General features: G+C 40.9%; 1 protein-coding gene across 2 annotated transcripts in view; it reads left to right on the top strand.

Annotated features, from left to right (window-relative positions):
• Positions 1–12,820, top strand: part of LOC101994965 (solute carrier family 22 member 19-like) — a 41,355-nt gene that overhangs the window by 23,474 nt on the left and 5,061 nt on the right. For both annotated transcript variants that reach the window (XM_005351887.3, XM_026781570.1), the window contains 2 exons: positions 5,265–5,380; positions 11,854–12,068. In XM_005351887.3, coding sequence (XP_005351944.1) covers positions 5,265–5,380; positions 11,854–12,068 — 331 coding nt within the window. The remainder of the gene's footprint in view (positions 1–5,264; positions 5,381–11,853; positions 12,069–12,820) is intronic.

Genomic DNA, 12,820 nt, shown 5'->3' with positions numbered 1-12,820 from the left:
TTGCATTAGAACCTACCAATCTCTTCCTCTAATTGGTGCAAGCAGTGTTCTTGCCTCTTGGTCTAATCCTTGCAGTTGCTGTCTGTATCTTTGGGAAATGTTCTTAGTTTTTGTCCCAGGGAGCTGCTGAGGTTTCCTTTGGCTTGCTCTCTTGGTTCACTCTCTTGTCCTTCTCTTGTAGTTTACTCTCTTGGTCCACTCTGTGTCATCATAGCCTGTGCTTCAGAGTTCTTCTCTTGGTCCACTCTGTGTTATCACAGCCTGTGCTTCAGAGTTCCTCTCTTGGTCCTCTTTGTTTAGTTGCAGCCTGTGTTACAGAGTTCCTCTGAGGCCTCAGGGAATAGGAAGGTTTGGGGATGGAGTGGGTCTTGTAAGCCTATCTGAAGGAAGCTTACCTGCTGGCTTGCTAGAGAAGCTGAGATAGGCAGGGTTTTCCCCCTGGTATGGAGGACCTAGAAAGTAGAGTGCCCCACTTGATGAGTGGTCATTCATTTTTTGGTCATCTCTGTGTAGCTGCAGCCTGTGTTTCTATGGATTGATTTTTTACTCAGTGTGTAGTTTTTTTTTTCTCCCAGCATGCACAGAGGAGGATATCAGGTAACTAGGCAACCTATGTAAACAGTCAGGGGGAAGTTAATGGCTCTTGATCTGATAGTACATTCACCAGACACTGCAATTTTTATGGGCCTAGGTCTGGAGTTTATACTTACTGCTCTAAGCAGTAGAAACAAAGAGGAGACCCCGTCCTCTAAATTATCAGTTCCAGGGTATGTTGTTATCAGTTGTTCTGATTGTGGGCATTGTGGGTCTTTCTCTGGGTTGTAGTTAATTATCCCTTCTGCTGTCCTTGAGAGTAAAACACAAGTAGTAAGTTTCCTGAACTAAAATTACCAGTAAACTGAGGTGAAGGTGAGTGTAAGAAGTTAGGATTTTTTTAAAGTGAGGTAAAACCAGGGCAAGATTCTTTTCTATCTGAGCAGCTATGAATCAGCAGCTTTGGGCAGGTAGTAATTCTACATCATTGGATATCTGAGAAAATCTTAAATGGGATGCTCTTGCCTGGACCCTAAACACTGACCAAATGCCTGCTCATTGCAATAATTTCAGGAAAGCAGATCTCTGTGTTTGCCTAGGAGAGAGGAGCAAAAGTCTGACAATGGGAAATTCTTTTCACATATAGCTAGAAAAATGTGAGCAGTAAGCCCCCAAAGCATAGAGAAACAGTTCTGAACTGTGGGAATTAATTCTCAAAAATGTAGCAGAAGGGGAGTCAGCTATAGTGAAAATCTACAGCAAAAACAAGTCTCTTTATTCATAAAACAATAATGCCAAACACCTTGCCTTTTGGTTTAAAACCTTTACCCGAAGCCCCTGGTTCTGATGAGTCCTTGTGAAGAGAAGATCAATTACTGTATAATGTTGTGGCTTGTAGTACGTTCTCATTCAGATTACCACACTTCCTCTCTAAGGGCTATAATGTGTACAGCTGTGGTTTTCACTAAGGTTTGATGTACCAGATAGGAGTTCTCTCCTGTGGTACAGGCCTCAACTCCATTCAGATTGTCTTGTTAACTCCATGGCAGTGATACCAACATTGCACAATCAGACACACCCTCCCTGGCATGTTATAGTATGGCGCAAGCATTTACAGCTGAGTAAATTGTTGATGAAAGTTGTGCAAAGACTATTGCATAGCACTTTCCAGTCCTGTGAAAGCTTTCTTTGGGGAAAGAGTTTCCAGCTTAACTTTAGCTTGATTTATCTATATCCTGGTGGCAAAGTATGTGGTCTATTTAGTAATATATTCATACTGGTAGTTCTGGTAAGAAATTATAAGCAATGGTATGGTCAACTTGACAAGATCTAGAATCACCTAGGACACAAATCTTCAGGCATACCTGTGAGGGTGTTTATATTAGTTTAGTTTCTGAGCACAGCTCTGAAGGATGATCTCAATTAGGATTAACAAGGAAGACCACCTTAAAAAGGGCATCATCACCCTGTGGGCTTGTGCTCTGGACAAGATAAAAAGAAGGAAGCTAGTAAAGTGTATTGAAACATTTATCTAATTATTCTTTATCAATAAAAAAAACCAGGAGTCAGGTGTTGGGGTAAGGATCTAAATGATAAGAGAAGTGGTAGAGAATACACTAGTGACCTCCTGTCTCTTCTCTTCCTCCATTTAAAAAGCCTGAGATCCTTTCTCAGCCCTGCCTCCCTACTTCCTGTCTCCTATCTGTCCTCAGTCCTCCAGAACTCTATGGTTAATTTTGATCAGCTAGTGGTTAGCTCTGCCCTCTGACTCAAAGCAAACTTTATTGTCAAAATGAAATCAAAATATCACAAATAGTATACTAGTTACTTTCTGTTGTTGTGACAAAATAGTTTATTTGATTTATGGTTCCAGAGGTATAGTCCATAATGATGGGGCAGGCACGGCAGCAAACACGCATAGCAGCAGGAAGAAGAGAGTGAATTGGAAGTGGGGTAAGGTTATAAACTTCTAAAATCTACCCTCAGTGATATACTTCCTCCAGCAAGAATCTATCTCCTAGAGGTTCCATATCATACCCATGTAGCATCAACTGGGGACCACGTATTCAGCTATATGAGTCTATCGTGGGCACTTCTCGTTGAAATCACCACAGTCTGCTCTCTGAACTCCATGGGTTCATGGCCATATCATAATGTAAAATTTATTTAGCCTAACTTGAAAAGTCCCCTTAGTCATTCACAGTCTTGAACACTATTTGAAAGTCTAAAGGACAAACTCAAGAAAATCTCTTTTCTATGACCCCCTATTAAAAAAATCAGATCAAGTCACATAGTTCTAACATAATGACCCATAATGTACATTCCCATTTCAAACAGGAGAAATGGGAGCATAGCAAAGAAACACTGGACCAAAGCGAGACCAGCATCCAGCAGGACAAACACCAAATCCTGTCCATGTCCAGTGTCTAGATATTTAATTTCAAAGGATATAGTTTGGCTTTATGATTTTAGACTTGCCACCTGCAGCATACATCTCTTTTAGGTTTGTTTAACTCCCTGTGTTCTGCTGTCCTCGGCAGACGTCTCACGGTCCTGGCACTGGCCACATCTTGGGGTTTCCACTGAATCCCAGGCTTTCTATTCATAGCTTTATGCAAAGGACTCTGAAGGCCTCCTGTTCTCTAAGAAACTTCTTGTGGTGACTCCAGAACTGACACACATTGCTGGCCCCACTGGCTCTCTGAAACCACAGAGGAAGAATCTATGACCCCCTCACTCTTGCTTTTTTAATGCCTCCAAAACCAGCTCTGTGTGTAGGATATTGCTAAATTCGGCTGTGCCAGCTTGGGATGTACCCTGGCCATACTTTGACTACAGCAGCTTTTTTTTTTCTTTTTTCTTTTCTTTTTCTTTTTTTTTTTTTTGTTTTTGTTTTTCGAGAAGGGTTTCTCTGTAGCTTTGGTGCCGGTCCTGGAACTAGCTCTTGTAGACCAGGCTGGTCTTGAACTCACAGAGATCCGCCTGCCTCTGCCTCCCGAGTGCTGGGATTGAAGGTGTGCACCACCACCGCCCGGCTTACAGCAGCTTTTTATGTTGAAACAAGTGCTATTTCTCTTAGCCCTTCTCCTTTCACAAGCTGGAAGCTTAGCTGGTGGGGTCTTGCTCTTCAGCTCATTTCCCACTGTTCAAAGAAGAGCAAGAAGAGGTTCTTCAATGGCTCCAATCTCCTTAACAATGAGAGCCTTTCTTTAAACACATGCTTTGGTTGCAAAGCATCCTAGTGATCTTTTACTTTTTTCTCTGCAAACTTTACATTTTGCATTTCTTTCTGCTCTACTTGCTCTTTTTCACTGCAGACCTGCATAAGAGTTTTCAGTAATAAAAACCACATGGCAGACTCAATATTCTGTTTTACAACATTCTTCTAAAGAAATTAGTCTATTGGTTGTTAATTGAATTCAATGGTTCTCAACCTTCCTAATTCTGCAGTCTTTTATTACAGTTCTTCATGTTGTGGAGAGCATAAGAATATTTTTGTTGATATTTCATAACTGTAATTTTGCTACTGTTATGAATCAAATGTAAATATTTGATGGTCTTAGATGACCCCAATGAAAAGATCATTTGAATTTCAAAGGGGCCATGACCCATTTGTTGAGAGCCAGTGATTTAGTCTCATGCAAATTCTCAGGATATGGTCAGAAAACAGCCGTATTCTTTGTAAAAATTTCATTTCAGAGGTCTGTAGCTCAGCTGCTAATATTGTTCTCCTCGGAAACTTCTTGAGTTGGGTCTCCAGCCATCTGCACTATTCTCAGCACCGCTGTCTTCCAGACTCCTGTTAGGACAGCCTGGTAAGAGCTCTGTTTACAGCAGTAGTAGCATTTGTTGTCCAGAGCTCCAAAGTCTGTAATGTTCCTCCAAAGAACAACATGGTCAGATTCCTTACGGCAATAACCTACTCTCTGGTGTCTTCTGTACTCGTTACTTTTCTGTTGTTGTTATAAAAATATCATGACAAAAGAAACTTCTAGAAGTTTACCCTAGCTTACAGATCCAGAGGAGAATGCGTAGTGGTAGAAGAGGCATGACAGCAGAGAGCTGGAGCAGGAAGCGGAGAGACAGTATCTTTAACCACAAGCAAAAATCAGAGTGTGCCAACTGGAAGAAGGGTGAGGCTGTGAGTTCTCAAAGGCCTTCCACCTTCTGAACAGTGCCACTGACTGGGTATCAAGTGTTCAAATACTTAAGCCCATGGGGAACATTTCCCTGTCAAAACACCATAGACCACAATCTAAATGAGTCTTCACTTCCTGATCTGTGTCTCTGATGGACACCCTACCTTCAGCGTTCCGAATCTATCTATACTTCCTTGCTTAATATACCTTACTGAAGAAGTCACTTGAATTTCTTTTTTTTTAATATTTATTTATTTATTACTTATACAGTTAGCCAGAAGAGGGTATCAGACCTCTTTACAGATGGTTGTGAGCCACCATGTGGTTGCTGGGAATTGAACTCAGGATCTTTGGAAGAGCTGGCAATGCTCTTAACCACTAAGCCATCTCTCCCGCCCCCTTGAATTTCTTTAAGATGTCCTGGGTTCATATTTCTCACAACTTTTATAGCTGACCCTGCTTCTTTGATGTTTGTATTTGTCACTAGACAGAAACAATAACTATTGATCTAGTTCCCCGCAGGTGCCCAGTATACCCACAGTGTTCATCATTTTGTGACAACTGAACAGTTCATTCATGTTGTTGTTGCAGGGTGTGAGAACCACTATGAAGGAGGAGCTGGAGGCCTCACAGACAAAATCTTCTCTGTGGGACTTGTTCCGTACACCCATCCTACGCAAGCGAATGTGTCTCCTGTCCTCTGTGAGGTAGGCTTTACGTAGTGCCTATTAAACTAGTTTGAAGGTAAATTTCTCACTGATATATTTGGAGATAAAGATGAGGGATTTCTGGAGCTGGAGGTAGTCAAAGCGTTTGAACAGGAACATGGACTGTTGTGCAGTGAGGAGTGTGTTCATCCAACCACCTATTGAATTTAGCACTAGAGACTGATGCTGAGAACTTTAGTCATGGTACAAACTTGGTCCCTGAGTATGATGGTTTGTCTGTTTTAATTTCAAAATAGATAAAAATCTCAAAATTAAGGTGCAGACATGTAAACATCTCAGTGAATACACACAGTTATATAACCCTCAACCAGCTCAAGATACAATGAAAATTCTAAAACTTTGGAAGGACTCATTATGTATCCCACAAACTCTACTATACCTATCAGCATACAATGATTTTATTATGACTATAAAATTATATTTATTTGCAGTAAATATTCCAGAGAACAAATTATAAGCATGCACAGAAAAACTAACAAGCACAGCCATTCTCTGTGGAGGGAAAGAATAGTTTAATAAAAAATTCTTGTCCAGCTAGCTGCTTTGGACAGTAGAAGACAGAAGCAGCTGCAAAATCTTATTTTTCTATGGGGTGATGGCAAGAGGAGGCTGCTCAGGTGGTTAGCTAGGGGAACCAGGTGGTTAGCTTGGGAATTCTGTCAGACAGATTAAGTGCTGAAATTTTGGTCATACAGCTTTTACAGCTTTTAAAGGCTTTTGAGACACACTCCAGGTTTCTGTTTCCTAGCAAACCCCAGCTCAGGTGGCAGCCAAGTCACTGCCATCAGCACTGCAACTTTGGAGGCTGCTTTGGGGAGCTAACGTTCCAGCCTTTTGTTGATGATAAAGCAAGATTGTTCTCTGACTACTTCCATTTGAGTAGGGACATTGGTAAAGTGGGCCTGGAATGTTGGGCCAAAGCAAGGGGTCAAAACAAGCAGGTCATGGTATGAAACCTGAGGGAATTCTGGTTCACTGAGCAATGGGTCTGTTAATTCATCCTTTTCTGAAAATAATCTGAAGAGACAGGGGACAACTGTTACTCTGACTAGGATAGAGGTCTGAGGGCTGAGGAGAGGCATGAGGCAAGAGTTCAAAGGAAAATGCAGTGATGGTCCTGCATCGGAGTCTGTTCCCAGAGGTGCAGGTTTGTGTGTCAGTTCATATAGGTTCTTTCTAATTTTATTTACTCTCCCTCTCTGTCCCACCCCTGTTTGACTGTCCTGATCCCACATGTTCCCATCTCTCTGTCCCCCCCCCTTTTAACCCACTCCCAGTATACCCAGGGCATCTCATCCATTTCATTTTCCCAGGGAGACCCATGCATCCCTCTTAGGGTCTTCCTTGTTACCTAGTTTCTCTGGGGTTATGGATTGTGAGCCTGGTTATCCTTTGCTTTGTACCTAATATCCACTTATTAGTGAGTACATACCATGTTTGTCTTTCTGGATCTGGGTTACCTCATTAGAATGACTTTTTCTAGTTCCACCCATTTGCCTGCAAATTTCATGATGTCATTGTTTTTTTCCACTGTGTAGCTGTACCATATTTTCTTTATTTATTCTTCAGTTGAGGGGGCATTTAGGTTGTTTCCAGGCTCTGTCTACTATGAATAATGCTGCTTTGAACATAGTTGAGCAAATGTCCTTATAGTGTGATTGAGCATTCTTTGAGTATATACCCAAGAGGTTCTTAATACTCTTGCTTACCAGGTTGGTTTACATAATAACAGAATTTTTCTTTATTGAAGAAGAGACAAATGCTTCCTTTCTCAGTAGTCAGCAAGTCAAGGATCCTCTGGCTTTGCAGGATCACTGAAGCTAGAGAGGTGAGCTGGTTCTGGAGCAATAGTAGAGCCAAGATTGATTTCTGGATAGAATTTGCCAGTTGGGTAGAAATCTGCTGGGATAGGTAGAAACTATATAGGTAGTTCTATCGAAGATAAAACCAAGGAACTTAGAGGAACCTTAGACATATATTTGAAACTTTCAGTTCTGTCACATAGTCTTGGTGGTTGGGAGGGAGAAAAGGAACCTCAAGACCCAGGGAAGGGAAGGACCCACCCTCAGTGGCAGGTGGTAGGCAGGAGAGCTTAAGCTGACAGGAGTACTTATCGGACGGACGAGGGATCTGGAGCAGGTTTGAGCTGTGGCAGATGGAGCAAGTCATGATTCCCTGAAGCTTACATGAGTGTTGATGAGAAGAGGGCATCAGTACCACTGCCTGTTTTCATCTACACTGGAATCCTTGCTGTAGGGAAAGGGGTTAATACGTGTCTGCAAACAGCTTAAGCAGGTGTGCGCCTTTGAGTCATAGCAAAAATAAAGCCTGGAAAATTACCAACAGAAACATGAATGTTCATCTATAATAAGACAAAATCTTCCTGGCAGAAAAGAGAACAAGAGGAGAGAGAGCTTGAGGGCCTAGAAGATGGTCCTAGGACAGAAACATGGACACTCTTTCTTCTGGACTATTTTCCTCACATCACCACATGAAAGGGACTGGGTAGACATGGGTTGGACAGAGTTGTCTCCAGCACAAGAAGAAGCACTTTTTAAAAGTCAATTAATTTTTTTTTATTGAGAAAAGGAAAAAAACCAAGTTTCCATCTCCTCCCACCCTTTTCCCCCTCCTCCCACCCTTCTCCCCCTCCCCACATTCCTCTCCCCCTCCCTCTCCAGTCCAAAGAGCAGTCAGGGTGCCCTACCCTGTGGTAAGTCTTAGGTCCTCCCCCCTCCGTCCATATCTTGGAAGGTGAACATCCAAACTGGCTAGGCGCCCACAAAGCCAGAACATTAAGTAGGATCAAAACCCCTTGCCATTGTCCTTGGCTTCTCATCAGCCCTCATTGTTCGCCATGTTCAAGTTGAAGTAGGACTAAGCTTTTTTTTTTTTTTTTTTTTTTTTTTTGTATTAAGGCTGGAAAAGACAACCCAGAATAGGAACAGGTTCCCAAAAGCCAGCTAAAGCATTAAGAATGGCCCCACTCCCACTGCTAGGAGTTCCACAGGTAGATCAAGCCATGCAACCATCACACATGTGCAGAGTGCCTAGGCTGGTCCTATGCAAGCTCCCTAGCTGTTGGTTCATAGTCTGTGAGCTCCTAAGAGCAGGTCAGTTGCTTCTGTGGATGTGATGAGCTTGACCCTCTCATCTCATACAATCCTTCATCCCTCTCCAAACAGGATTCCCCAGGTTTGGCTCAGGGCTTGTATCTGTTTCCATCAGTTACTGGATAAAAGCTCTCCAATGGTGTTTGGGGTAGTTACCAGTCTGATTAAAGGAGATGGCTAGTTCAAGCTACCTATCCACTGTTGCTAGGAGTCTATGCTGGGGTCATCTTTATAGATTCATATGAGTTTCTTTTGCATCAGGTTTCTACCTGACCCCAAAATGCCCCCCTTGTCAGGTCATCTCTTTCATTACTCTCCCCCTCCATCCATCCCTCAACCCAATCCTTTTAAGCTCTATATTTAGAAAAGAAAACATCTAAAGGAAGTTTAAAAATTTTGAGCCAGTGACTGATATGTAGCGGTGTAAATGAATGCAAGCAGATTGTAAAGAATATATACAGCTTTAATGAAGAAATAGACTTACAGGACCAAGGTTCCCTCGGAGCACAGGAAGCAGAAAAAGGGGCGCGTGGGCTCCTGCTAGCCCAATTTATAAGTAAACATTCACCCGAGGCAAGCCCACTCCCTAAGGGGCTGGCTTAACTCTACACTGATAATTTTAATTATCTTGAAAAAAAGGCTTTAGTTGCCAGTGCTTTCAACTGTTACCAAGACTAAATTGATATATCTTATCAGAACTCAATTGAGTAATACATTAGACATTGGATTTTCAAGTTTTGGATTTTCAAGTGTCATATGTATTATTTTAGGTCTTATTTTCACATACCTTAAATCACCTTTTTAGACTATTATAACTTACATAAACATTTATTCATTTGCTGTAATTCCATAGGTGCTTGATTATTGAGATTAGTCACTGAAAAGGCAAGTATTTTTAAATCATCACTGGAGCATAAAGAAATAGTAAAAAAAAAATTCAGCCAGTACCTATAAAAGTATCAGGAATATGAGGTTCTTTTAAAAATGAGGCACATCTTTTATAAAATGTACTTCTATAAAGTATCACAATTTCTCGTATGACTCAATTTATCCAAATAAACTGGGCAGTGGTGGTGCATACCTTTAATCCCAGTACTCAGGAGGCACAGGCAGGCAGATCTCTGTGAGTTCAAGACCAGCTTGGTCTACAGAGTGAGTTACAGGGCATCTAGGGCCACACAGTGAAACCCTGTTTTTGAAACAAAGCAAAACAAAAACTATCCAAATAGTTAAAGTCTAATACACTAACACATAAGTTGCTAGACACGTATCTTTAAGTTATAAGTGGTTAGGCAAATATCTTTAAATTAGTTCCTGTTAACCTGAGTAGATCTTTATAACCTTAAGGAAATTATAATTCTTAATTATCAAACATATGTTATTAGTAAATCCTATTTCATATAAGCAAGAATTTTAATCCAAGTTACATATATGGTATGCTGTATAGATATTTTAGTTATCAACTAAGTTATAAAATTCAAATTAGCTTTTTTGTTACAGATTTTTTTTAAACCACACCCAATGAACTTACAAATCCTGAGATAAAGACAGTTTAAATTTTAGCAAAAGTTTCAAAGATAGTAAATAAGATCAAGGGAAAAAAGTTGGGGGAAAAATTCAGAAAGTTAAACATCCATAATTATACTTCATCATTTGTAACCTCTATTGGAGACAGTTTGCCTCTTAGCTTTTCTCAAGCACATAGTGTCTTTTTCCTGGGCTGTTCTGTTTTGCTCTCTCTTTTTTCTGTTACATTCTCAGGTGGCTAGCCTGATACAGGACAGAGGCATTGGAAGAAACTTTTAAACAAACATGCTTGCGTCTAGAGCAGACCAAATTTCAACTTCAGAGTCAGCTTATTAGTAGGGTAGAACAAATGTGACAATATTTCAATATCATCCAAACCCAAAAGACATTTGGGTCCCTGTAAGGCTGAATCCAGTGTTCAGGGGAGGTGCAACCAAAGAGAGCACAGACAATGGCTTGGAGAGAAGGGATTTTCTAGAGTGGAGAATAACAAAGGCATTTAGTTCTTTGCTCCGGTGGTGGCAGAACTTGTTACAATCTGTGAATTTGGAAGCTTGATGCACTATCTTTCTGGCCATTGAGACTGATTTTCTAGTTTTTAGCAAAAATAAGGTAGGAAGGCCCAATGAAATTTGAAGTCTGAAGAGGGAAGGAGATTTGAGAAAGTATGCAGGAGAAGTGGCGGCATCTGGCCGAGAGTGGGAGGATTCTATGGTTGATGAGATGATGGAGAGAGGAGAAAGGGATGGCAGAAGAGGAATTCTACCATCAAGAGCTAAAAGTAGATAGCAAATGGTTAGGAAAAGTCTTTTCTTCCAAGTACAGATACTGGCAACTGTAACTAGAAGATCTGCTAGAAGGAGACCAATGACATAAACAAGTACAAAGATTTAAGGATAACAGTTCATAAGGATGCAGAAGAAGGGAACAGTGGGGGTAGGGTGGGATGGAGTAAGTCCCTCTGGATGGAAGCTCAATCCAGAGGTTGTCCCCTAGTGAATTGGAGTTTTCAAGTGAATTTGCAGATTTTGAGAGATGGTTGCCCCCATCCAAGTGAAAGGTTCTAGGGGCGAGGGTTTGAGAGACTGCCTGGTGTACAGCAAGATGTAACAGGCTTCAGTGAGTGTGATAGAAAATTTGAAGCTGCTGAGAGAAGGGCACTTGCTCAAGTCTGTGAGAAGAAGTAGGTAGGAATGTAAGAGAAATGAGGACAGAGACGCTAGTCAAATATGATGCGTGACACGGGCAAATGGTCTGTACCATGGAAGAGCCCAGTGCCAGGGTTTGGTTTGGCTAAAGGAGGGACTGGTTCCCCAAAGATGGGTACAGGTGTCTCTTTTGGATTTTGACACCAAATGTAAGCAAGCACAATGAGAAACAACCAAACACAGTCGTTTTTGGTAGATAGAAAGAACCGTTTAATTAAAAAAAAAAGTGTCAAACTGCCTCAGACTCTTGAGGACAGCAGTAGCTGCAGAAGCTTGTTGGGTTTTATGTGGGTGCATGGAAAAGGATGCTGCTCAGAAGATGGAACAGCCAGGTGGTTAAAATGGGAACTCTGTCAGACAGATGAGATGCTAACAGCTACAGTTAGAAGCATTCAGTCAGATTTTAAGGGCTTCTGAGAAATGCTTTAGGGTTCTGTTTTCTAGTAAAACCCAGCTCAGGTGGATGCTGAACCACTGCCAGCATCACTGACACTTTGGGGACCTAATAAAGCTATCCCTTTATATTTTAACAACTAAAGCTGACATCAACTTTGCTTTGACATAAATTCCAAGCTCATGATGCAACTTTCTTTGTTCTTTACAGATTTTTGACATGGATATCTGTGCTTGGCCTGCTGGTCAACCTCCAGCACCTAAGGATTAATGTCTTCCTACTGCAGTGTCTTTTTGGCATAGTCGCCATTCCAGCCAATTTACTTGGAATGTTTTTGCTGAATCACATGGGCCGTAGAATAAGTCAACTGTTAATCTTATCCCTGTTTGGAGTTTCCATTTTGGCCACAGAATTTGTGCCTCAAGGTGAGGAAAGAACACAGGGTGAGCACTTTTAGGCCCACCTATGAAATCAGAACAAAATACAGTCTAAGGATTTGTTGTGACCAATCTGGGCATTTAGGGCATACTATTCCTTTAAGATTCCCAGAGAAGAGCCAATAGTCAGTCATGATGGTTTTAGTAGATGAATGTTTATTATACTCAAGTTATATGTGGAAATTGGTGCCAATCATTTCCAAGTTCTGTTAGTTCATGTAAGACCTTATATCCTGATTGAAAATGACCACAGTATACTGTTTCCTCATCTGTCTAGCTCTGCCTCGTTACTTCAGCCTTAGTAACGATTTATTTTCTGAACTCTGTACAGTTAGAACTTATGAGCCTAATAATATGAGATCACAAGTACCACCTCATTTGGAAATTCTATCAAGAAAATAAACATCACATGAAAGTATGAGTGAACTAAGCATCAAGACTGTTAGAACTGACTCTATTGAATGAAATGGACTTACAACAAGTGCTGCACAGTGCTATAACTCTCAAATTTAGCAATGCTGTCTTTTTTTGCTCGCTTTTTTTGAATATTATGTGACACTGACCTAAGTAGAAAATGACTTTCTGAAACTTTCCTTGAGTAATTTCCAAAGTCTGATATGTTTCCTTGCAGCAGTCCTTATTCTCGAGTCTTGAGACATTATTTTATATATAAAATAATATGTATACCACATGTAGATAAATATATATGTATATATATATATATATATATATATATATAT

The sequence above is a fragment of the Microtus ochrogaster genome, chromosome 8 (genome assembly GCF_000317375.1).
Source record: "Microtus ochrogaster isolate Prairie Vole_2 chromosome 8, MicOch1.0, whole genome shotgun sequence".
Taxonomy (NCBI): domain Eukaryota; kingdom Metazoa; phylum Chordata; class Mammalia; order Rodentia; family Cricetidae; genus Microtus; species Microtus ochrogaster.
This window is presented reverse-complemented; position numbering and strand designations above follow the sequence as displayed.